The sequence below is a fragment of the Ricinus communis genome, chromosome 3, assembly GCF_019578655.1.
Source record: "Ricinus communis isolate WT05 ecotype wild-type chromosome 3, ASM1957865v1, whole genome shotgun sequence".
Classification (NCBI taxonomy): domain Eukaryota; kingdom Viridiplantae; phylum Streptophyta; class Magnoliopsida; order Malpighiales; family Euphorbiaceae; genus Ricinus; species Ricinus communis.
Window position 1 is genome coordinate 32,419,110 of NC_063258.1, and position 25,321 is coordinate 32,444,430.

The following is a 25,321-nucleotide window of genomic DNA, read 5'->3' on the forward strand; positions in this document are numbered from 1 at the left end:
GAAGGGGATTTGATGATGGTGTATTGGAGAATATGAGAATTGATACTGTTGGAGAAGGTGATGTTCCTTAAGTCGTGAGACTTCATAATCAATATTACAGAAAGGAACCACAAATGGTAGTATTTTCTTCAGAGTTTACATAATATGCGGGAAAAGAAACAGCAATTAGCAGTGTTACATCCTGGTCTCTAAAGCATATTTCCTCGTTTCATATAAAGCATCTACAGCTACTGTAATAACAGGCACCAGCCGCCCCTAAATTCAAAACCCATGCACCTGTTTTTACAAAGTAAAAGCCTAATAGTGTTTAATATGTTTTACTTGCTCTCTGTAACGGGGAGGTACACTCCTTCTGCTGCTAGCCAAACATTGTCAGCACGCTTTTCGCGGACACCGCAGACCTGTATAATAAGTTCAAAGATCAGTAAAGAATAACTAAGCAGAAAGACTAAAATAAGAAGCAACATAGTTTTGTAAACGACAATGGAATTGCCATAATTCAATTTCACTGTTGGCCAAACTAAGATTTTAATACAAACAATATATATCAAACAAGGATGATGCCTATACTATATTTAATTCAGGGAAATATATATGATTACAACTCCTATATGTTAATATAACAATCTATACCAATTTTCTGAACAGCTAAGATTTCAAACTTCCTCAATATTACTAATATTAGAGCAGTGTTCTTCCTCACCTCTTGCTGCCCCCCAGCTATCCGTTGGTACTTCTTGTCATGACTGTGCAGGTAGCCACCAGTGTCAACATGCTGCAGCCGAATCCTCTGATCTTGCTTCCAAGTTTTCCCACTCCCTTCAATCATAAGCCTGAAAAAGAACCCAACATAAATTTGCCAAACAATAAGAAGACATAGGCATATAGATGAGAAAAACCTGAGGAATTGTTATTTCAGTCTGACCTCCAGTAATCCCCAGTGTCAGAGTCAGACTCTCCACCAAAGCAGCTAACCTACAACCAGAAAAGTGAGTGGCTTGGGTTAATATTGCTACTGATAGAGTCCAAAACAGTAAGCTTTGGCTGCTAAAGATATTTTATGCACAGTGCTGACTAACAGCTCCATCAACAATGTAGCAAACTTGTTCATAAAGCCATATCTATACAGACTTCTCAAAACACAATGATAGTGTTTCATGTCAAGGAAATGCTTGGTCTGAAAGCATAGTTGCCGCACAATAAATGCAAGGCCTTACAAGGACAGTGTCCAGGAACCTAAAAAGTTGGAACATATCTAACATCTAAAGATCAAGGAAGTTCTTCCTTAATCTGAAGGTTCATCATGAATTATGGCATCCATTCCACACAATTGTATCATACTATCATGTATCATCATGACATCTTTTCCTCTAGGTCGTTGAGTAGATATTATGCCTTAAAGGACCTTTCATATAGACATGTACCACATTGTGTTCTCTGTCAACTCAGAAAAGAAATATCCATTTTATGAAGTGTGGAGGAAACAGGGGTTGAAAACTAATACTTATACTAACCTCCAGGTTGCCGGATATTGGTGATGCATGCAAATGGCTATGCAGCCACTTTCTAGTCCTCATGTGTTGCAAGCGAATAATCGTCCCGCTCTTGATGGCATCGCCTTGTTTGGCACCCGTGTCTGGCTGAGGCCTAACAATCTACAAGAATAAATCCCATATTAAGTACAAGTAAAAAAAGTCTACAGTTCTTAAATGACAACCAATGCATTTTTGCATAAACACAAAGGAGCATTTATATGAAAATGTAGTAAACAGCAAATTTCAGCAGTATGAAATCAAATTATACAAAAGGAAAAGAAAAAACCAGAACTTGAGACTTTCAGAATCCAAAATATGTTCAAGAAAGATTAAATAGGAGTTTTGTCACCAAGCAATTATAAACTCGGTACGGGCTGACTAATTAGTATGATAAAGAAAGAACCAATCATGGCTTACAAATTACAGCTCTCCAAGAAGCTACACACCACTACTTGCTTCCTAATGAAGCACACATGCTTTGAAGCAAATTACTGATAAAAATGTAAAAAAAAAAAAAAAAAAGACTTCCCAAAATATATAGAAGCAACATTTAAAGTGATAAAAAAAAAAGTAGAATTACCCAGTAACTATTGGAGTCGTCAACATTAGGAAATCCAGTAACAGATTGCTGCCCACTGCCAGAACCATACGGTACATCATGGGAATGCAGTCGAAATTTTGTCCTCTCATGCATCAACTTGAGAACTGTTCCATATGTAATCTGAATAAAAAGAAAAGCAACCACACTTGAGATCTAAGCACCCGCATTCCGCAATTCATTAAAGTTAAGAGCTTTATTAATAATCACTTCTGTCTTTTCCATTCCCAAGTCCCACGCAACTCAACATTTGGAGGCTAAAAGATAATAACTTAAGAAAATAACACAATTTAATTTAACTTATAAACATTTAAAGTCAATAACCCGGATGTGTTTTTTTCTAAAATACAACAACTTTAAATCAACAAGAATAATAACGATAAAAAGTTATAAAAGAATGAGTCTCATAAAAGAGTTAACCTCAACAGATTCAGATGAGGACGACGTGGCAGCAGATGCAGAGGTAAAAGAGCCATAATCAAGATCAAGATTAAGGAAGAGAAAAATAGAAAGAACAAAGAAAGCAATAGCCATCGCGAAAAGCAACCCAATAAACCAGTTCTGTTGCCAAAAGGGTATTGGTTCTCTGTAAATAATCCTTGTTGCAGCTGATTGGGACTGTGGTTGTGATTGCGAAGATGATGATGCCTTTCTTCGATAAGGGGCTTGTGGAGTTGAAGGAGCCACGGTTACTGGAATTTTATTATCAAAATATGAATTTTGATAAAGCTTTCTTAAGATTTTGTTGGAATTGTTTGTAATGGATCGATGAGTTTTTTTTTAATTCTTTTGTTTTTTGGGTTCGTGAAGTTTGATTCAGATACAGAGAGAGTTTGGAAGAAAGTCTGTGTTTTTGAGGGAGAAGAGGAGGGACTTGGAGGTTTGGACACGTTGGATGACTTGGTTCTGGCCAATGAGATGTATACACCTGGAATTTCGGTGACGTGGAGATCTTCTATTTGGTATGGCTTGGTCTTGAAACTCATTGTCGAGGCCTTGACTTTTAGACTTTAGGTGTACGTATAATCCTTTTAACCCAAATTAGTGCAGTCGTCTTTTCTATTGCGGTTTTAAGTTTTTACTGGATTTCAGATCTACATTCAATAGCTTCGCTAATTCCAATTTTACCTTTTAAATTCGTAGTGGGTAAAAATTAAATATTTTCACTATGATATATTAAAATTTTAATTTTAATTTATTAATATATATCATAATAAATAAAATAAAATATATAATAAATATTTTATTCTAATTATTTATAATTAATTTATTATTTATCTACTGATTTATTATATAAATAAAAATATGTGCTAAATTTATAAAATATAATAAAAAAATTAATTCAAATTTAATTTAAATTAAAATATAAATTTATTTTTGAATTTATGATTGAGAATAGGCAGTTGAATAACAGTTGGATGAGCCATGCCATTCTCAATTATGGAGAGAAAAAGAAAGATTGGGCGGTCAATATTAGACTTTGCATCAAAAATTTGTAGTGTATATATATATATATATTTTTGAAGTATATATATATATATATATATATATATATATATATATATATATATATATATATATATATATTCTTTTGCTTACAGTAGCATCTGAAATTTTGTGACAACAGATTCCAAAACCAACTGCCACGTTTCCAAGAAACCACAGGAAGAAAAAGAAGAAAAAAGGAAGTGATTAAATTTGACTCAAAAGAAGTATTAACAGTAGCATCGTCAATCAATGGCAGCAAGTGGAGTTTTTGCAGATATAGTTGATGGAGATGGTGTTTATAAATTTTACACTGATGGTGAGTGGAGAAAGTCTTCTTCTGGTAAATCAGTGCCTATCATAAATCCCACTACCACAAAGATCCACTTTAAGGTCCAAGGTACAATCTTTCATTTAATTCTTAATTCATCATCAACTTCGTAGAGTACTGAGCATGCAGAAGATGGTCTTAGTTCTGTTCTTTTCATGATATCTTTTGATCAAATTGATGGGTGATTTCGTCGACTCATTTTCTTGTTTCCTGATTGTGATATTTGAGCAGCTTGTACTCAAGAAGAGGTGAACAAGATCATAGAGTCAGCGAAATCAGCTCAAAAAGGATGGGCAAAGACTCCTCTATGGAAAAGAGCAGAATTGCTTCATAAAGCAGCAGCAATCTTGAAAGAGCATAAAGTACCCATTGCAGAGTGCCTTGTCAAAGAAATTGCAAAACCAGCTAAGGATGCAGTTACTGAAGTATGTTAACAAACAAAACCTTCATTTTATCTGCAAAATATGTTTACATAGAGTTCTTGCTTTAACGCATAAATAAAGTAAATTTACCTTTAAAATTTTTACAATGTACTGATCGGAAGATTCAGTCTTCAAATACTATATTTGCATTTGACATAGGTTGTCAGGTCTGGGGATCTGGTGTCATATTGTGCTGAAGAAGGGGTTAGAATTCTTGGAGAAGGAAGATTTTTAGTATCTGATAGTTTTCCTGGGAACGAAAGAACCAAATACTGCCTTACTTCAAAGGTATTTCCAGTTCTTGTTTTCTTATTTCTTAATTTTAGATGGAAAAAGATTGGGAACTCTCTTGTTTAGGCCGTGGCAGCGGCATTTAGCAACTAATTACCCCATGCATTTACTTAGTTTCATTTTTCTATATGTCCGTAGAATTAGTTCTGGCCAAGTGGTTTTGCTATTGCCCACTGATTAGAGGCCTGTTTTCTTGGATTGCTTTTGTCAGTGAAGGTCATTCACAGTTTCCATTGGGATATAAAAATACACAAGGAATATCCATAGAATAGAGGCAAAATGCCATAAAGATGCTACTGTTAATAATATCTGTTGAATTTCGTTGCCAATTTTCACCCATCACCAAAATGACCCGGTTCTTCTTTAATGAGGAAGGAGACTGTCATGAAGATGTCCTACTTGAATAAAGCTGTCTATTATAGAATCTTAAACCCTTGATACAATTAGATAATTAGGTTCATTGATGTCGCTATCACAACCCAATTCTTCATAAATTCTGATATTCTTACATATCATGCCTTAAAATATCCTGTGAGTTAAAGGTTAACTATAGCATGTGCAGAAGTGGTCAGGAATGATTCCCATCCCTTGAAAGTATAAAACTATAGTATTGGTCAAGCTTATAAACAACACGCATAAGTTGTTCTTATACATGCATAAGCTTATAAGTTGAAGTGTTTTGAAAAAAAAAATTATTAACCCATAAGATATGATACGCATAAACTCAGAACATCTGGAATGTTACATAATGCAAGAAAACATTTAAAGCTATCACCTTGTCAATAAAACCTTCTTTTTTTCTCTAATATTGTTAGCCTACTTGGAAGTGGAAAGCAGATGGATATGCATTGAAATAATGCTATAATTTTTTTTACTTTATGTCACTCTGCATTGTTCTTATACAAGTTAGCTGGGCTGCCTCCTGCATGCAGATTCCACTAGGGGTTGTTTTAGCCATCCCGCCCTTCAACTATCCTGTCAATCTTGCAGTATCAAAAATTGCTCCTGCCTTAATTGCTGGAAACTCCCTTGTCCTTAAGCCGCCAACCCAGGTACTGATTCAAATTTGCATGTATAAATAGCAGACATGTGATAGTAATTTTGCATTCTACGTATGTAATGCAGCCAAGGAACCTTATATTAGGTTCAGTTAAACAATTTTGTTTATCAAATTATATAGATTTATACACCTGGTTCACTGTAGGGTGCTGCAGCTGCACTTCACATGATCCATTGCTTTCACTTGGCTGGTTTTCCCAAGGGCCTTATTAGCTGTGTTACTGGAAAGGGTTCAGAGATTGGTGATTTTCTTACAATGCATCCTGGGGTTAACTGTATAAGGTAACATATTAGTTTCATGAGACTTGAGGATCATTGCTGCTCATAAACTCTTCTGGTTTTCCTTATGTCATTGCATGATTTCTTTGATTCTTAATCTAGCTTCTATCCTGCCGTGTCAATTTGCATTGGAATGCATATCAAAGGCCATGAAAAGAAGCATTCTTAGAGTCGGAAACTTTTATTTTTTTTGAGCAAAGAGCAACATCTCCTAGCTGATAAGCACTCTTGTTCAGCTTCACAGGTGGGGACACTGGGATAGCAATCTCAAAGAAAGCGAGCATGATCCCTCTTCAGATGGAATTGGGTGGCAAAGATGCTTGTATTGTTCTTGAAGATGCTGATCTAGATTTAGCTGTAGCAAATATTGTTAAAGGGGGCTTCTCTTACAGGTGAAAGAAAGAACCTTTTGTCAATTAGGCAACTGCTTTAAAAAATATCATGTTAATCATCTCTACTCACTACCGATAATTCTTTTGCTTTGCACGAGCCAATTTCACACCTTTGTGCATATCTTTATAGTCTTATACTGTGATCTATATCAGTGGTCAAAGGTGCACTGCTGTCAAGGTTGTTCTAGTCATGGAGTCTGTTGCTGATATTCTTGTAGAGAAAGTTAAAGCCAAAGCTGCAAAACTGACTGTCGGTCCCCCTGAGGATGATTGTGATATCACTCCAGTTGTTACAGAGTCCTCTGCCAACTTTATAGAAGGGTTGGTAATGGATGCCAAGCAAAAAGGAGCGACATTCTGCCAGGAGTACAAAAGAGAAGGCAACCTCATATGGCCATTGTTGTTGGATAATGTTCGACCTGATATGAGGATTGCATGGGAGGAGCCTTTTGGTCCAGTTGTGCCAGTTATCAGGGTAAACTCTATTGAAGAGGGAATCCACCATTGTAATGCTAGTAATTTTGGTCTTCAGGTATACTATTAGCCAGCCTTTACTAGTCCAATTGCTGAGCATTTTCGTTTCATCTCTAATCTAGGCAACATTTCTAAGTTATTGAAATTTTAGTTATTAACTCATTTTGCATCTTGTCGTGTTTATTTTAAATTGGAATAGTGCTTTTTAGACAAATAGAAAGCTGAGGACTTAAGATATTGGTTCCAGTAATTGGTTAGCCACATTCATTGAGAGGTAAAAAAGCAATATCTACCGGCATAATAAATTGGAGAAAGTTGCAAACTTGTATTTTCGTAATTGATTGTGTATCATTTTAACCCGTCTATACATTTTCCATTTAGTTACTTCATGATTATCCATATCAGAAGGCATTGCATTTTCCTTCTTGTCATTATGAAATACATCATTATCTTTTTAAGAAACTAAGCTGTTAGTTCTTATAGGGATGCGTCTTTACAAGAGATATAAACAAAGCAATTTTGATCAGTGATGCTATGGAGACTGGAACGGTGCAGATCAATTCAGCACCAGCTCGGGGACCTGATCATTTTCCATTCCAGGTAATTTCTGTCCCTGTTAAAAACAGATCGTTTTTCTTTTTCTTTTTTCTGTTTTTCACCCGTTTCCATATTGGATATGTTGAGCATAATGACATAATTGCACTCTGGATGTAATCCAACTTTCTTTTGTGTGCAAGAGAATCAAGTCCTTTAGATGATGAGCTGGAAAATACCATTTTACATATAATGCATTTCTCCAAAGCAATGTGATAAAAACATGCTTCCTTTGGACAAAATGCTGCCATATATAATCGTCAGAAACTTGCAGAATTGGAATATTACAGCTAACACCTAGCTTATACAAAATTCAGTTAATCACTGTAAACAAATATCCATCATGCAGGGTCTGAAGGACAGTGGCATCGGCTCTCAGGGAATAACTAACAGCATTAATATGATGACGAAAGTTAAGAGTACTGTGATCAACTTACCAACCCCTTCTTACACTATGGGTTAAGTAAACAAGAGTTATTATCAGTAATTCTGGGTTGATATTGCCTAGCCTAGGGCCTAAATAAGTTGCACAGACACATGCATTCGACATTTTTGCTCGCTCGCTTGTACACTCAGTGTGCGGATCATCTAGAGCTTCTAGAGTTGAATTAGCTGTTCTGTATGCATAGACAACAAAGGGTGTATAGTTGCTGCTACAACATGTAAAATAGCGGAATGTGTCTGGTTAGTATAAGAATGTGCTGTTGCCTGAGTGATGAGGGTAGTGGCTTAACTTAGTATATTATGATATTTCAGTATGTCGCTTGCTTGTAACAATAATTTCATTGTTAGAAACAAATTACATTTATTGCAATATAGTAAGCTAGTGAACTAAGATCAAAGACATTAGAATGTGCAATTATATTTGTACTCACAATACTGTGCTGACCATAAACTGGACAGTGTGAAAAGTCTGTTGGGAGAAGCTATTCAATTTTTCAACCAAAAAGTTTGCACTTATTGATGTGGAGGCCATTGGATTTGGAATCAAATTTTATGATTATGATTCTAGAATATTAAATTAGACTGATGAATCCTGATTTTACTATATATCTTTTTCCATTAAATGAGTAATCACTTCTGGCAATCATCTATTGTAGAAACAGAACAAAGAGATAAATAAATAAGAATCAATTCTAATAATTTAATATTCCTACGGTCTCTTTTTTTGCATATACTTTTAGTCTTTCCTCACATACATTTTTAGTTTTTCAAACAAAGAAAATAATTCTATTTTCATTCTCTCCCTCTCTCCCTTTTTTCTTTTCAACCAAACAACAGCAGAGAAAATAAAGGGAGGGAAGTTTTCATATGTTCTTCTCTTTACTTTCTTTCCTGCTTCAATTTTGTTCTCAAACGAAAATAAATCAAAATACGTAATATATGTACTTACGAGTAAATAAACAATTGGTTCAATTAAATTAAAATTCTTTAAGATCTCAAACTGAAAATTATTTTTAAAAACATTTTTGTCGTTTTTTGATTTTTTTGTATTTATTCTTTTAAAAACTCATATTTTAAGTATTAACCAACGAGAATAAGTTACTTTTACTATGTAATTAAATAATATAAATGTTAAATATTTTAATATAAAAACAAAAATTAGACATATTCAAATTAGAACCAATAACATGTGTCTTGAATATAATCTAATATCATATGGTAACCTAAAAAAGAATAAATAAAAGGACAGAAAGAGAATTTGGGCTGAATTGCGAACGGATACCCAGGCCTCATAAGCGCACCGCCGTATCCATATCCATATGTTGCGGGTAAGGAAAAAACGCAGCGTCCGAAAAAAGAAGAGAGAGCCTGAAGAAAATGAAATAAAATAGGGAGGAAGGGGTTAGGGTTAGAATTCGGGGGTTTAAGTCGTTGAAATGGCGAACAGGACAGATCCAGCAGCGAAGAGTATAAGGGGAACGAATCCACAGAACCTAGTGGAGAAGATTTTGAGATCTAAGATCTATCAGAATACTTACTGGAAGGAGCAATGTTTCGGTTTAACTGCCGAGACCCTTGTCGACAAGGCCATGGAGCTCGATCATCTTGGCGGTACTTTCGGTGGTAACCGCAAACCTACTCCCTTTATGTGTTTGGTCATGAAGATGCTCCAGATCCAGCCCGATAAGGACATTGTCGTCGAGTTCATCAAAAACGACGATTACAAGTACCTCTTTTTTCTTTTCTTTTTTATTTTTTAAAAAATAATAATGATTGACATTAATTATTTATGTATCGTAATGTAATGTAATTGTGGATTCACTGCAGATACGTTCGCATTTTAGGTGCTTTTTATTTGCGTCTTACTGGTACTGATGTTGATGTTTACCGCTACCTTGAACCGTTATACAATGACTATCGGAAATTGAGGCAAAAGTTATCCGATGGAAGATTTTCTTTGACTCATGTTGATGAGTTCATTGATGATCTTCTCACCAAAGATTATTCCTGTGATATTGCTCTTCCCCGTGTTAAGAAAAGATGGACTCTTGAATCACTTGGTACACTTGAACCTAGAAAGAGTGTCTTGGAAGATGATTTTGAGGAGGAGGAAGAGAAAGAGGACAATGACCAAATTGATGCTTTTGACAATGGAGTTTATGATAAGGTGTTTTCTTTTGTTAATTTTTTTTCTTATATTCCCACACAATTTCATCTTTAGTTTTTGTTATTCATTTTGTTCCTTCTTTATTCTTTGTTGACATTGGTATCAAATCTTGACAGGACTACTACCACGGAAGAAGTCCCACGCGCGAAAGGGATAGGGATAGGGATAGAGATAGGGATAGGGATAGAAGACGTGACAGCCATAGATACAGGTAAATGTTCTTCATCTATTTCATCCTTCTCAATTAATTATATCATATAAGTCGGGTGAAGTTTTTCATGATTTGCGAATTCTAATACAATTTTCTTATCTATTTCCCATGCTTTACAAGAAAACATATAATAGGCATTAAGAAAAAAAGAAGAACCACAATTATAAAGTCTGATTTGGGATGCATGGTGTTTGTTTTGTTATGGACTTCAATGAGGTCTTGGTGAGCAAATCTTCCTTATACATTACATGCATGAGGTCATGTTAAACTTGTGAATGCATGGCTGCATCACAGTATACAAGTTTTCACTTGCGAGCTCTTTTCATCTTGATCAATGAAAGATTGGGGAAGCACTAGTCTCTTTTTTCCTCCTCACAAATCCAGTACAAGAAAATGGTGGAAGCTGTTAGAAATTTTTTTATTATAGTTAAATATTATGTTTCAATCGTGGCATTTTAAGCCATTGGTGGTTGAAACAGCTTCCTATATAGAGATATCTTGTGATCCTGCCAGGTTTCTCTGTACTGACAGTGTGCAGTGAGAAGTATGATGGATCAAACAATCTTATGATAGCTTTAGTTTATGTCATTATTGTTCATTTGATTTTTAATGTACTTAGTTCGTTCTGCAAATTTGTGTTGGTAATGAGCAAACCGTCACTCTTTTTCTCCCTTGAGAGGACAACAAAGCATGTTTCCTTTCCTTCATATAGAGGCTAGTTAAGATCAAAATGCAACATGATTACACACATCTTCTTTTTCATGTATATTAAGGGATATAGTGCTTTTTGTGGCTTCATTAACTTCTCATTTTGAATTGATCTGCACTACCATGTATCTGCATGTTTGCGCACACACTTCCTAGATGACGAGAAGCACATTTCATATGTGACTTTGAGGTGAAAAAGTTTCTCAAACAAATGAGAAGCTTAGGGCTTGCTTGCTTGTGGAAAATGATAGTTGTTTTATAGAAAAGCATTTTAAGAACACAAGAAAATGAAGTTTGATTGTAATTTTTTTTTCCAAAGTGGATATTAGAAAAGAGTTTTCCAAATTGTTTAAATTATATATAGCTTTAGAACACACTCTAGGCATGTTTAAGTTTTTCCTTTCTTACATGCAATAGACAGAGTTCTCCACTTAAACAGGCTCACAATGACGTGTTAGTGCTGGTTTCAAATCCCAGTACAAAGACTTCTTTTCTGTTATTTATTTTATTTAAACCTTAGTTGGGTATAAAAGGTTGATGGATTTTACAAAGTTCTGCTTTCTACTTGAACAGGCTAACAATGACACCTTAGTGCTGGTTACAAATCCCAGCATACACTTGTTTTATTTTATTTATTTTATTTAAATTTAGTTGTGTATAAAATGTTGACAGATCCTTACAAAGTTCAGCTTCCTACCGGTTGCTTTTGCATTAGGGTTTTTACTTTGGTATTGGGTTCAAATCCCATGTCTTTACTTTTCTTTTCCAATTTTCTTTCATTTTCTTCCCAATTTTCTTTTATTTTCTTCCTTGTTTTCTATCGTTCCTTTGTACTATCATGAAATTAAATATTATTTCTTAAGTTTTTTGTATTCAGTTTTCTTCCAACTCTTGGTGTCATAATCAAGTTTGACATTAGTTCTTTTTAATTTTTTGTGGTATTTATGATTGAGTTTGAGACTTGTTTCTCAACCTTTCCTTTTGATTTATGAATTTATATTTATATATGCTACTAATTTTTCAACCCTCAGATCATAGTTCAAGACTCTAATGTTAACTGTTCTTTTGTATTATTTTTCTTCGTTATACGGCTTCACTGTTTTCTTTAAAAAATTTAAATTTTAGCATAATTTATGTTCAATTTATTTTTGTTATTGTATAATGTGAGAACAAGAAATGTTTTCCGCAACTAAACAAGCTCTTATGTTCTTGTTTTCTGTCTTTGCCTAGGGATCGGGACTATGACCGCGACTATGATAGGGACTATGACAGAGAACGGGAACGAGGACGTGGACGTGAAAGGGAAAGAGATAGGGACAGGGATCGTGACCGGGATAGGGACAATGACAGGGATCGTGACTGGGATAGGGACAATGATAGGGATCGTTATCGCTTAAGAGAAGAAAAGGATTATGGTCGGGAGAGGGACCGAGAAAGAGAAAGGGAAGGTAGAGAGCGGGAGAGGCGAGATAGGGAGCGTGGTAGGCGAAGGAGTTATTCAAGGAGCCGAAGTAGAAGTAGGGATCGCAAGAGACGGGACCGCAGCAGTAGTCCAAGGAGGCGGGGAGATGGACAGGAAGAGCCAAAGAAGAAGAAGGAAAAGAAGGAAAAGAAGAAGGATGATGGCACAGACCACCCAGATCCAGAGATTGCAGAAGCTAATAAGCTTAGGGCAGCCCTTGGATTGAAACCACTGAAGTGAGCTGTACTAGTATTAATAAAATGTCAAGGACCGGCAGCGGAAGCCAGATGATTTAGTATGATGTTCTGCAATTTTTCACCTTATATTGGAGCTACAACTTGTGTACATACTGCGAGACTGGTAAGGCAGAGTTTCTTTATTCCTTTTGAAGGGGATATGATGAGTGATGAATACTGGTTGCTGAATATTGGATCTGGGCGTTGGAAATAGTGGTGGTGTTCTACCTGCCTGTCTCACTTCATAGACCAACTGCATATATTATTCAGAGTACATTTCTTGTTTTAACAGAGATGTTATTGGAATGGATACTACAAGTAGCCTTCTCCCTCTCTTTCTTTATACTTCTAAAGATGAATCCTTTCTTGGCTCATTTTTCTCATTATATGACTAATCGCTTTTGCCAATTATCTATCATAGAAGCAGGGGAAAAATTTCTTAAATAAAAGACGAAGAAGAAGGCTGGTTCTTTTAGGAAAACTTCTTGCTTCTGTTGTTAACTTGGAGTATTTACAGTTGTCATGCTAGTGCAACCATGGACGTTTAGCCAGTTCCTGCCGTGGAGGCCGATTCTAAATATTCCTCTTGAAAAGAAGTGTGTAAAATGAGACGACAGAAATAAGGAATTATTAAAGGTTCCACCATTAGCCTTAAAGAAAAGTCCACTACTCATTTTAAAATAAAAAAAATAAAAAAAGAAGAAGCAAAAGTTCCACTAAATCAATGTACCTCTGCTATGGTGATAGGATTACTTTTTACCTTTTCTCAAAATTTTATTTCTATCATTATTATGTATATTCTCATTTTATTTCCATCACCATACCTAAATGTAGTAATTAAACAATTTAATATTTATTTTATGTATTAAATTAATATAAATTTTTTCTTTTTAACTATATATATATATATATATATCAAGTTCTTATATCATAAACTAAAATTTTAATAGTAATTTTTATTCTTTAAATATAAAATAAAAAATTAATTTAATTTTTTATATTTAAAAAGCTAGATTTTACTTTCTATTTTAATTTCTATAAATACATTATAAGTTTTTATATATTAATTAATACTTATTGATTTTATCTTTTCTATTAACAAAAGTTAATAAATAAAATGATGTAGATATAAATTATAAATATTTATAAAAATAAAAGTTAAATATAAAGATCGATAAATTTAAATAAAATACTTTATTTTTAAAATATATTATACTCTATAAATGATACTTTTAGAAATTAAAAAAAAGAAAGATTAAAGATGCTTTAAAAATATTTTCAAAAGATTCTTTACATGTAGTAGGGCATCCAATGCATAATTTCAGCATCATTTACACTTCAAACAAGAGTGATATCAGAAAACTTATTTATATCGACTTTATTTTTATTTTTTATTATTATTTCAACCCTAAGAGAAAAAAAGAAAAAAGGAAGCTCCTGGAAAGGGAACAAGAGCTAACGTCTTAAATATTAATTAGTCCATCTTCAACATCACAAACAGTCGACTAATGCATAAAACAATCAATGAATCATGCATGCATGCAATGATGGTCCACGCCTGGACTCATCTTCCTTCCTGCAAACCCACATTTGATAAAATCTCAATTATCAGAATTGCACCGTCAGACCGCCCCCGTCTACCTCCGTCCATGCCCCCTTAAAACGTCACCTCCTCCTCCCTCGCCGTTTACCCATTATTAGACTTTCCAGACTTGTAAAAAGTAAAGGATTATTAGACTCTTCTTTTTATAATTTTATATCAATGCATGTTGTTTAAAGTCCCTACCATGAGTTGTAAGTAACAATACAGTTACCACCTTTAAAATAGTATCACCATTCCGAAACTCTTCGTTTTGGAAATTTCATAAATTATTCTTTTTTTTTTAATTTAATGATAACTTTTTATTTTTTTTCTTGAAAAGAATGATAATCTTTATTGTTTAATTAGATTTCCTATTTTAGAATGATTTTTAATTTTTTCCTATTTATAGATGATTCTTAATTCTTTATATATTGATTTTCTTAAATAATTATGACTTATTTAAATCTTAACTAAAATTATTAGTATAATTTATTAAATATTTTATTTTATTTTAATAACATTTTGATGTTTAATTATTAATATTAATATTTTCAAAGTATATAAAGATTAGTGTTTTTTAACACTTTATTTTCTTATTTTTAGAAGATTTTATATTTTTATATTGTATCATATTATGTCGTTTTTTTTTTTAATTTCTATGCCACTTAAGTTATTATTTATTATAAAAATTATAACTCATTAAATATCCGATATATAATCAACACATATTAGTTCATTCCAAGTTTTTACATTGAATCATTTTTTTGCAAATAATTTATTTTTACTTATTGCTTACAGTTGCTGCTTTTGAGTTATGAATTAAATCTACAAATGCACTGCAAGAAATAGTGCTGCAAATAGATCCGATCTTATAAATAAATTCAGCAATTTACACATCTGATAATTTTTTTTTTTAAATAATGATTTAGAGTTATATATTTTCAATTCGCATGATAAAATATAATTTGCATTAATATATATTTTTATCAATTTCTTTATTAAGAACATATTGCATCAATGAATAATATTTTAGAAAAATGTGCGGTATTAATTGCAAAAATTAATTTAAGTAAAACTAAAAAAAGTAAAAGAAAATGAAATTAGTATATTTGGGATTGGAAGAATACGACAATTTTCATAATGTACTAATATAGTAAGGTGTAAGTTGTCCCCAAAAACATGTTGAATTTTGGCATTGGAAAATTAATGATTCAAATCATCATTTTCAAAAATTCAAAAGATAAATAGAATAAAATAAAAACATAAGAGAAGCGGTTCAAGAGAAAAGTGCAGGTGGTCCCACCCAGACCCAGACCCAGACCCAGACCCAGACCCGAAGCTAGAAAATCCATTCAGGCGGAACTGAACCCATTAATTAAACCAAAATTAACAACCCGCGGCAGAATCCGAGCCAAAAAGGCTTCGCTGGATTCTCCTTTAAAGCGTATACAGAATAAATAACCTGAAAAAGTTCTTTTTTTTTCCTCGAAAAAAATTACTCTATTTTATCTATTTCCAAATAATTATATAAATTGCTTACGCTGATTTCGGCTTTTTATTATTTTTCCTCTTCAAAAAAAAAAAAAAAAAAAGAAAATCTGACATCGAAAGAAAAAAACTCAAAAAACTCTCCTACTCTTTCTCTCTCCAAAATAAAAAAAAAAACCCTAACACACAAACACAAACACAAACACAAACACACACTCTCTATCCCCAAATCCCGCTATTCAAACTCCTAGTTTCTCATTTCTGTATCTTTGGATTTGTGGTTTCAATGGTGTAAAGATTGAAGCAGAAAGAGAGAGTGTGAGATTTGATTTGGAAGGATCTGTAAAGATATATAATTTATATATTATTAATTTTTTTTATATAAGTTATTATTAGAGAGAGAAACAACATAAAAGAATGTCGTCGAGTGATAAAGAGCTGGAGCAACAGCTTATGGAAGCTGGAAATAAGCTTCTCAATCCTCCTCCTTCTGTTGATGAACTCCTTCCTCTTCTTGACGTAAGCCCTAATTTTCTTTCTTTTCTTTTGTTCCTCATTTTACAGATGTTAGGTTTTGTGTTTTCGATGTGATTTGTAATTATTATTGTTATTATTATTATTGCTGTATGTGTTGTGTGGATGCTAGAAGATTTCGTATTTAAGTAGATTTTGTGATCTTTCGTTATAATTGGTGTTAATGTTTGCTATATGTACGCATTGCAGGCTGCAACTGATTATTAGCTTACTGCTTAGAGTTCAAATTTTTTTTCCCCTTTTGATTGGGATAATGCTTAAAAACAGAATAACTTTTGATGTTAGATGCTTTTATTCTTTTATTTGGGGAAGAGGAAGTAAATGAAAGGTTAAAGAATTTTGTAGCTTTTGTTTGATACATATATCATATAGCATGCATGTGCGTGTAGTTGTGTTCGCGCGTAATTTTGTATTTGTACGTGCGCGGGCTTTTTATCTTCTTAATAGAGTAATTAATTGTGTTTCAGCATTTAAAGATAGTGTATATTAGCAACAAAGTTTCTTCGGATCTCTGCGAATCATGTAATTAAAGTCATTCCTTTTATTACTGCATTAAAACAAACATGAATAATGATGTCATATCATGTCTTATCAATATGATAGTTCTCTGGATCATTCAACAACCCAATTGCTGGTTGAATATCTAGACCTTCATTTACTATTGACTTAAGAAATTGAAGCTGGAGATGAGAAAGAGAACAAAACGTTCTAAGATCATACTTTTTCTTTTGGTTGGTCTGGTCTGGTGGATATTCTGGAGAGTGAAGAGTTAGTGTATTAAAATAGCTTTTCTTTTTATCTAATCTGTCCCCTTCCATATAGGGAGATTCTATTAATTGAGCATTTCTTGATTTCTATATCTGGTCCTCTGTTTCTTAACAATATATTTTTATATCATTCTGTTAAGACGTGTCTTTTCCTTCCATTTAGAACAAGATTAGGAGTTTTCCTTTTTTTCCCATCTCTTCTCTTTGTTTATACTGATAAGGTCTTCCTGTTATATCAACTTATTTATTCCTCTTAAATAAATTTCAGTATCCCTGTGATTTAAGTCGTCATATTGGGTATAAATTCTGCGAACATTAATTCGTAAATACGCACTTTGAGTTTCATGATGTATAAAATTTAGGCCTCAGGTTTAGTTCCCGTGTGTTTTAGAAAGCTTTGCCTATTCTTCAAAACACTAGTCATCGCAGAAGTTTTATGTCCAAAATACATGAGAATCCTTTCTGTTTGGGTGTCTTTGCACAAGAATATTCTCTTTTTCAAAACACTAGTCATCGCAGAAGTTTTATGTCCAAAATACATGAGAATCCTTTCTGTTGGGTGTCTTTGCACAAGAATATTATCTTTTTCCTTCACCCACTATGTTATGATACTCATAAAAGTAGACAATTTTCATTGATTATGAACATGCCTATATATATATATATATAACTGATGATAAAGCTATTTTGAATCCTCTAAATTATTTATAAAATTTAACACTACTAGCGAACAACGTGCCTGTATTTCATGCCCTCGAAGGCTTGGAACACTATTACAAACAGACACTGATGAAGATGGTTTAGGAACTTTTTATTTTAATATTTTTTAATTTTTGGACTGGGACATGGAAGCAGTATGGATTACTGGAGGAGGGTTGTTTGAAATTTCTGGATGGTGTTGTTTTCATAGGGCGGTATGACTAATTATTCATGTGCTGAACTTCTTCCATTTCCTGTTATGGAGTGCAATCATGTAAAATTATCTTAATTTCATTGAAGCCATTGCTTTTCTTCACTGCAAACTATTCTAGATGTTTAGATGCTGATATTGGATGTCACATGATTTTGTTCTACATTTGTCCCTTTTGTGTCATTGATGTCTTTATGTGCCGTATCTTCAGAAATTTGGCAAACTTTGTCAAATTAATCTCAGCACTGCATGCAACACTCCGTTTATGAAGATTGAATAATGAATAAGAAATTCCATGCGCTCATGCACATGGACTTTGAGTCGGATTCAGTTAAGGTTCTTGTTTCTTTTAAGGTGTTCATTATGAGTGATAATTATCATGCATGTTTGTACGTCTCAATGTACTTACTTTAAGTGGCAAGTGCATTTGCTAAATTGTGTGCTTTATTCTTCTAGCAAGTTGAGAATTGTCTATCGAAAGTGGAGCAGTCCCCTACAGCATCAATGAAAAGTGCACTTTCCCCATCACAGAATGCGTTGGTTGCTGATCCACTTTTTAGGCATTCAGACATTGATGTGAAAGTAGCAGTTGCGTCTTGCATTAGCGAAATTACTAGGATAACTGCACCTGATGCTCCTTATGATGATGATCAGATGAAGGTATCTAGCAGTCTCTGGTTTTTGACATGTTAGAAATTTTCTCAGTTTAAAGGATATCGCTATTGTAGTTGTTTTACCACCATCTTTCTCTCTGTCACTGTCTCTCTTTAACTTCATTTCATATATATGCAGGATGTTTTTCAGCTAATTGTATCATCATTTGAAAATCTAGCTGACAAGTCTAGTCGATCATATGGTAAAAGGACTTCAATTCTCGAAACTGTTGCGAAAGTTAGATCATGTGTTGTGATGTTGGATCTTGAATGTGATGCTCTGATAATTGAGATGTTCCAGCATTTCCTTAGTGCTATAAGGTGTGAACTAAAATCTTTAGATATGTTTTTTTGGTGATGTCTTCTTATTGCTGTACTGTGTGAATATCTTTTCTCACTTTATTATGAATTCATAAGGCCTTACTTGTCTTCTATGTCTCACTCGTATGATCGGGGCAGGCTGGATCCTGTAATGTCTGGCAATAATGCTTTATGCTTTTGCCTATTTTGGATACATGTAGCTGTTACCTTTCTTTTATATGTGTTAAAATGTGGGTGAGGTGGAGGGTCTGGACTCTGAAGTTCATCATATGAAGTATGAACTTCATTCAAGTCACTAATTTTGTGATTGCATGATGTTATACTGTCTGGTAAATTGAACATGATACCCTGATTGCTTTACTTGGGAGGGAGACACCAAGTGCATCATAGAGCTATATGCATTGCTACCTCACTTGGGGCAACAACAACATACCAGTTTTTCAAAATGAATTATTAATTAAAGTTGACACCATTTTTATCTTGAAGCTTTATGCTGTAAGTACTTTTATGCTATTAGGTTTTAGAGACTGTTTCAATATATTGTGGGTAAATACCTTGAATGCTAGGGGTTCATTTTGTTTTTCAGGGATTGTCACCCAGAGAATGTCTTTTCTTCCATGGAGACCATTATGACCCTTGTCTTAGAAGAAAGTGAAGAGATATCCCCAGAACTACTGTCTCCACTTTTAGCTAGTGCAAAAAAGGGCAATGAGGTCAATATCATTTCTATTTAGTATTTATCTTCTTTGTTCACTTTGCCTTTCATGAATTTTCTAATTCTTTCCTCTGTTCTTTAGGAAGTTCTACCTGTTGCTCGTAAGTTGGGAGAGAAAGTGCTTGAAAGCTGTGCTGCTAAGGTTAAACCTTACTTGCAACATGCTGTGACATCACTGTGCATATCATTAGATGATTACAGTGACATTGTTGGATCTATATGCCAAGAAATGTCTGGTTCTGTTGAGCAAAATGATCATGCTGCTGATGAAAATAAAGTAAGGTTTTGATTTTTCTGAATATGACATTGTATTACACATCACATTGTGATGATATTAATTATTGATGTAAAGTATGCATTATTTTATATGTCAAGCTGTTTTTCTATTTTCTTTAGATGAGTCAATAGATAGCTTCTTGAACCTTTTCTTTCTATGCTCTCCTTCTTGAATTGTTCTTTGACCTATCAAGTGTTGGATATCTTCATGAAATAAAGCCTGTTGTTATGAGTCCTTTTCAGTAGAATTTTCTTCATTTACTGATGTCATAACAACTTCTGCATGGCATCTCATACAGTATATCATGCATCATACAGTATTGAAACTGTTGGCTATAGGATAGTTGGTTGATCTTGACCTCGGTTTACTAGAGTGATTGTCTGTCTTTTAACCAAATCAAATACTTGTATGACTCTATTAACTCAGCTTTGTTAACTTGCTGCAGGTTGAAACATTGAAGCCAGCAGGAGGATCATCTGACGAGGCTGCCCAGGCATGACACTTTTCATTGTAAATTATTTACTATTATTCCCTTAACATCTTTTATCTTTTATTTTTTCTGATTAATTTGTTGGTTCAGGCTGATGTGGAAATAGTACCAGAAGCAGATTCTTTTAAACAAGCTGATCCTATAAATGACAAATCTCCTAAGTCAGTTGTGAGCAATGGTGCTGCCCAGGTTGGTGAGGATGACTCCTTGGCAGATTCTTGTTCATTGAAGAAAAAGGATGATGGTGATCGTGCCAATCAGCTAACAGGTGGTGTTGAGACACCAAGCAATGCTGAGCCTGATAAATTGGATGTTGAGAAGGCAGTTATTGAGGAGAGCAAGCCAGAACAGGCTAGTAAGTCGAGAGGAAGGAAAGTTAACTCATCAACAAAGTTGGCAGAACCTTCTGAAAGTTTTCAGATTGGTGCAGAAGAGGAAGCTCAAAAATTACTGGATGCTAAACCTCCTAGCAAGGATGTTCCTAGCTCTCCACGTCAGGAAGCATCCACAGACGAAGCTTTGTCTTTGGATATTAAACAAGAGATTGATAGCAGTCAGCCTTCCTCTCCAAAGGCACAAGAGGGTGAAATTAAAAATGAGGCTGATGGTAGTCAGCCTTCCTCTCCAAAGGCACAAGAGGGTGAATCTATGTCAGTTGCTTCTCCATCTGGAAGTGGCAGCCTTCCTGAAGAAAGTCTTTCCAAGAAGGCTGGACGATTGAAGAGGAAAGACAGTCTGATCAAAGATTTGGAGCCATCTGCTGAAGATGTTCCTAGAAAGGCATCTGAAGGAACAAGTGACTCGGAAACTAAACCAAACAAACGTTCTGCTAGAAAGGGGCCTGCCAGGATTTCCAATGAGGAAAAGGCACCTGCTGGGATCTCCAATGAGGAAAAGGCACCTGCTAGGATCTCCAATGAGGAAAGGGCACCAATGGCAACGGATGTGTCCCAGAAGGAAAGTGGCCCTACTGATGAATCAGAGGAAAAACCTCTGAAGCAACCCTCTAAAAAGGCGGATTCAAGCAGTAATAATGGTGATGGATCTTCATTAAATCAACCTGAGGATAAGAAACAGCGCAGTCGTGGAAAGTCTACCTCAGAAAAGAAACTGTCCAAAAGCTCAACCAAAGATTATGACAAGGTATTTGTTTGTGTCTCAGCCTTCAATAATGGCTTGCAGATTGTTTAGTTGCATGTAAATTCTGTTTGCCGAATTCATCGATGATAAGTTACCATTGTGATTTTTCAGGAAAAAGTCTCTTCACCAAAATCAGCTGCAAAATCAACTAAAGATTTGCATTTATTGGAAGAGACACCCAAGACTGATACCAAGAGGAAGCGTGCCTCGGATAGTAAAAAGGTTGCCTTCATATAACCCAAACTCTTAATAATTTTCACAATTGCTTATTGATTTTTGTTGGTCACTTGTTAGTGAGGAGTGCATATATCCTACCATAAGAGAGGTAACCATCGTTCAGAAGTCTGAGAGTTTGCCATGCACATCTGAGCGTTCTTTTGAATCCCCCCTGCACAAGAAATTAAATAAATAACAAACCCTTGACAATCTGACATTTATATTTAATCTAGCACATGCTTGTACAGTACATCTATTTGCGTGTTCTAGGAGTTTTCTTTTTCCGTTTTATCTTGTAGAGACAGTTGGCAATGTCAGTATATAATTATTTGTTTATCAAAGTTAATATTTCATGAATGCTAGTGGCACACGTAATCATATTAATAATTCTTCCCTGGTAAAGCTGGCAGCATCTTTGTTTAATTTGCACTTTGTTTCATAAATGTTTTAACGTTTTATTCTTCAAGCAAATATTGTCACGTTTGCTACTTGTCGGCATGGCTTAAAGTTAAAGGTTGTCATCTTCTCCAAGTGAGTTTCTCAATTAACCAACTGCTCTGTCAGGCATCTGGAGAGAAAGACTATGACTCTGATCTCGTTGGTTTAAGAGTTAAAGTTTGGTGGCCACATGATCGCGCGTAAGTTCTGACCTTTTTGGCATTTAACTTCCATAGCAGTTGCTAGAGCTGATATTCAAATTCCTGTTAAATACTATTTACAAATACATGTTCATATGGACGAGTGCAAGTTTACTTAATATCTGTGATATTTAATCCTAATACCTGAAGTGCTAGCGGTGGAACTATCAATTTTTTGGATCTCTAGCAAAATATTTTCACACAAGTTTTCTCATGTATACCATATTATATGATAAGTACTGTACAAATGCATGTTCATATGTATGACTACAAACTACAAGTTTGTTTGATCTCTGTTTTATTTAATCCTAATACCTGATATGCTAGCTGTGAACTCTTAATTTGTTGGATCTGTATCAAAATATACTTACACAAGTTTTCTTACATGTTAGACCATATTATAATATTACACATCTTTGGCTTATGCGATAGAGATTCAACTGAGAGCTTGATTTCACTCAACTTTGTGATTTCTTGAAAAAAAAAAGATCCCTCTCCTAATATCACTGTATTGCTGTCATGGTGGAATAACTTTCAATAGCCCATGCCTCTCGTGGCACCATATTGTTTCTTGTGTCAAATGAATCTCTAGCTGTAATCAGTGCTCTGTCACACATGAGCCGGCACTTAAGCTTTCTAAAATGCTTATCATGTGGTACAAATTTCTTGTTGCCCTTTTTATCGCAAACGCTAATTTCGACCAGAGATGAGCACTGTAGTAACTGTGCCTTCTACCATTACAAGTTTGGTTCTTATTGTTCTGCTTATTAGCTGTTAGCAATTTTATCTCTCTGATAGTGCATTAATTTGTGTGTTTTTTTATACAAATTTGCAGATTCTATGATGGTGTGATTCGTAATTATGATCCAGTCAAAAAGAAGCATGAGGTGAAGCCAGATCTCGATTAGTTTCTTTTTCCCAGAGGATTGTTTTTGTTACATCTGCTGCGTATTTGCTTGTCTATTATTTATTCTTAGTTTGTGCTCAGTTATAAATGCAGACAAGCATAATGTTTCATTTTCATATATGTATCCATGTGAAAGACAAAGTGGGTTATGTTAACACACTTGTCTGCATCTGAATAAGGAAAAAACATATAAATACAAAGTAGAGTTTGGTACCATACATGTCTACATCTGAATAAGTAAAAGAAGTGTCCATGTAAACTGACTATATTCCTTCATGCAGGTTGCATATGATGATGGAGAAGTGGAAATATTAAATCTCAAAAGGCAAAGGTGGGAATTTATTGAAGATGATGGTACGCCAGATGAGGTGAGATGGCTACCTAAGTGTTATAACTCTTCGATTTTCTAGATTTTGCATTGACGCTTTTTCTGGGCAGGAAGAAGAAGTTGATTCCCGAAGTCTGGATGTTGCTTCTGAAAGGTATATCTGAATTATCTAATCCTTATTATATGGTAACGACATTATCCTTTAATTTTGGGTTGGGTAACCCAGTGGTCCTCATTTGACATGGAGGAACTACCAAGTTTAGCGAATATTTCCAGGCTTTGCGCACTTATTTGGCTTTCTGGTTTGATTTGAGAACACACTGAATTATACATGATGATTCTGACCAGGCCTCCAAAGAAGAAAGCTAAAACAATTCCCAATCGGTCTTCTAAGCTAGGAAAGGTGGATGCTTCTCCAGTGAGGTGAGATATTTTCTCCTGGGCCTACGTCTTTGTTGTTACTTGGACTTCTCATAATTGATATTCAAATTGGTAGGGGGGGAGGGGGTTCCTCCAGCAAACCCAAAAGTGCAGTAACAAAATCTGGACAAAAGTCTAAAGAAGTTGGAAAAACAGATAGCAAATCTTTGGATGATCCAAAAGCCATCAAAAAAGTAGAGGATGATAGTGTTGGCAAAACTAAAGATAAAAGTGGAATTAAATCTACTGGCATTAGTTCAAAGACAGCCAGCAAATTGAAAATTGATGACGTCAGTACATCCAAGACTGGCAAGTTCAAAGAGGATGGGTCTAAAACACCCAAATCCTCCAAGTCCAAGGATGAAACCAGGAAAACTGGCAAATCCAAGCAAGATACACCAAAGGTTACCCCCAGTGCCAAGGGTAAATCTCCAAAGACCAGTGGCAAATCAAATGTTAATGGTACTGGAAAGTTGAAATCTGGTGCTTCGAAAGGTAAAGAAACTGAAGAAACTGGAGAGAATTCAACAGATTCAGATGAACCACAAGAAAGTATGAAGGGGAAGTCTCTGAGCTCAACCAAAAGACAGGGAAGCGAGGGAAAGAGTGGGAAAAAGCGGCGAAGAGCTTAAAGTTTACCCGTGCTATCTTAATTGCTATTTGTTGCAGCAAAGCTGTCTAGTCTCTGCATGTCAGTAAGGACCCCAGCCACTTCTTGCAGCTCTTTTTGTTGATGTCCAAGCGTCGCATTCACACAGTAGGCCATTGTTTGGGTACTAGGTGTCTTTTGACATAATTCCTAGGCTTTGGCTATTTCAAAAACAGTTTAGTGTAGTTTATAGCAGTTGTAGGATTAGTTTTCCTTTCTGTTAATTGTTTCTAGATGGAAATTATGTGAATTGGGAGTGGCGGTAGAGTACATTGAGTTAGCTTTGTTAAATAGATGCTTTTATAGGTAATGTCACAGATTCGCAATCTCGCTGTCAGCAATGTCTTTTACTTGCTAGCCTTATTATGATCACAGAACTGCTGTTGGCATTGCATCACCGCTTCTAGTTTTAAGATTTACCTTTGCGGGGTTGCATTAGGTATGCAACTCTGCATATGACCATTTGCGTGGCGTGTTGTGTTGAAATAAGTACGACATAAATATCCTTACTGCCAGCCCTAATAATGGGCTCTGCGGAGGCCCATCAGCAGCCTTTAATGGACCGAGACTATAAAGGCTGCTGATGGGCCTCTGCGGA

General features: G+C 34.7%; 4 protein-coding genes across 4 annotated transcripts; 3 read left to right on the top strand and 1 right to left on the bottom strand.

Moving 5' to 3' along the window:
• Positions 1 to 61: 61 nt before the first annotated feature.
• LOC8274196 (stromal cell-derived factor 2-like protein) lies at positions 62 to 3,014 on the bottom strand. The gene is made up of 6 exons (XM_002515392.4): positions 2,554 to 3,014; positions 2,116 to 2,256; positions 1,515 to 1,655; positions 926 to 975; positions 704 to 833; positions 62 to 401 (listed from the first exon to the last, which is right to left on the bottom strand). Exons 1-6 carry the CDS (start codon positions 2,665 to 2,667, stop codon positions 318 to 320), a joined length of 660 nt encoding a protein of 219 aa, XP_002515438.1. The 5' UTR covers positions 2,668 to 3,014; the 3' UTR covers positions 62 to 317.
• Positions 3,015 to 3,723: 709 nt separating this feature from the next.
• LOC8274195 (NADP-dependent glyceraldehyde-3-phosphate dehydrogenase) lies at positions 3,724 to 8,306 on the top strand. Its single transcript, XM_002515391.4, has 9 exons — positions 3,724 to 4,018; positions 4,181 to 4,374; positions 4,531 to 4,659; positions 5,595 to 5,714; positions 5,867 to 6,003; positions 6,237 to 6,392; positions 6,546 to 6,924; positions 7,350 to 7,466; positions 7,810 to 8,306. Exons 1-9 carry the CDS (start codon positions 3,871 to 3,873, stop codon positions 7,921 to 7,923), a joined length of 1,494 nt encoding a protein of 497 aa, XP_002515437.1. The 5' UTR covers positions 3,724 to 3,870; the 3' UTR covers positions 7,924 to 8,306.
• Positions 8,307 to 9,221: 915 nt separating this feature from the next.
• LOC107260945 (pre-mRNA-splicing factor 38) lies at positions 9,222 to 13,062 on the top strand. Its single transcript, XM_015717084.2, has 4 exons — positions 9,222 to 9,630; positions 9,732 to 10,071; positions 10,188 to 10,282; positions 12,221 to 13,062. The coding sequence occupies exons 1-4, from the start codon at positions 9,341 to 9,343 to the stop codon at positions 12,690 to 12,692; spliced, it is 1,197 nt and encodes a 398-aa protein (XP_015572570.1). The 5' UTR covers positions 9,222 to 9,340; the 3' UTR covers positions 12,693 to 13,062.
• Positions 13,063 to 15,839: 2,777 nt separating this feature from the next.
• LOC8274194 (sister chromatid cohesion protein PDS5 homolog C) lies at positions 15,840 to 25,060 on the top strand. Its single transcript, XM_002515390.4, has 14 exons — positions 15,840 to 16,277; positions 18,426 to 18,629; positions 18,762 to 18,943; positions 19,530 to 19,656; positions 19,741 to 19,935; positions 20,381 to 20,428; positions 20,516 to 21,568; positions 21,677 to 21,787; positions 22,346 to 22,419; positions 23,255 to 23,306; positions 23,608 to 23,694; positions 23,765 to 23,808; positions 24,003 to 24,077; positions 24,151 to 25,060. Exons 1-14 carry the CDS (start codon positions 16,176 to 16,178, stop codon positions 24,704 to 24,706), a joined length of 2,910 nt encoding a protein of 969 aa, XP_002515436.2. The 5' UTR covers positions 15,840 to 16,175; the 3' UTR covers positions 24,707 to 25,060.
• Positions 25,061 to 25,321: the final 261 nt, after the last annotated feature.

Excerpts from the sequence above, each read along its gene's own strand:
- LOC8274195 (XM_002515391.4), top strand. The coding sequence starts at position 3,871 with ATGGCAGCAAGTGGAGTTTTTGCAGATATAGTTGATGGAGATGGTGTT. Across the intron at positions 4,019-4,180 it reads GATCCACTTTAAGGTCCAAG|CTTGTACTCAAGAAGAGGTG; the intron begins GTACAATCTTTC and ends ATATTTGAGCAG. Across the intron at positions 7,467-7,809 it reads CTGATCATTTTCCATTCCAG|GGTCTGAAGGACAGTGGCAT; the intron begins GTAATTTCTGTC and ends TCCATCATGCAG.
- LOC8274196 (XM_002515392.4), bottom strand. The coding sequence starts at position 2,667 with ATGGCTATTGCTTTCTTTGTTCTTTCTATTTTTCTCTTCCTTAATCTT. Across the intron at positions 1,656-2,115 it reads ACGACTCCAATAGTTACTGG|ATTGTTAGGCCTCAGCCAGA; the intron begins GTAATTCTACTT and ends TTATTCTTGTAG. Across the intron at positions 976-1,514 it reads CAATATCCGGCAACCTGGAG|GTTAGCTGCTTTGGTGGAGA; the intron begins GTTAGTATAAGT and ends TTCTGGTTGTAG.
- LOC107260945 (XM_015717084.2), top strand. The coding sequence starts at position 9,341 with ATGGCGAACAGGACAGATCCAGCAGCGAAGAGTATAAGGGGAACGAAT. Across the intron at positions 10,072-10,187 it reads ACAATGGAGTTTATGATAAG|GACTACTACCACGGAAGAAG; the intron begins GTGTTTTCTTTT and ends AAATCTTGACAG. Across the intron at positions 10,283-12,220 it reads CGTGACAGCCATAGATACAG|GGATCGGGACTATGACCGCG; the intron begins GTAAATGTTCTT and ends GTCTTTGCCTAG.
- LOC8274194 (XM_002515390.4), top strand. The coding sequence starts at position 16,176 with ATGTCGTCGAGTGATAAAGAGCTGGAGCAACAGCTTATGGAAGCTGGA. Across the intron at positions 21,569-21,676 it reads CAACCAAAGATTATGACAAG|GAAAAAGTCTCTTCACCAAA; the intron begins GTATTTGTTTGT and ends GTGATTTTTCAG. Across the intron at positions 22,420-23,254 it reads TGGTGGCCACATGATCGCGC|ATTCTATGATGGTGTGATTC; the intron begins GTAAGTTCTGAC and ends ACAAATTTGCAG.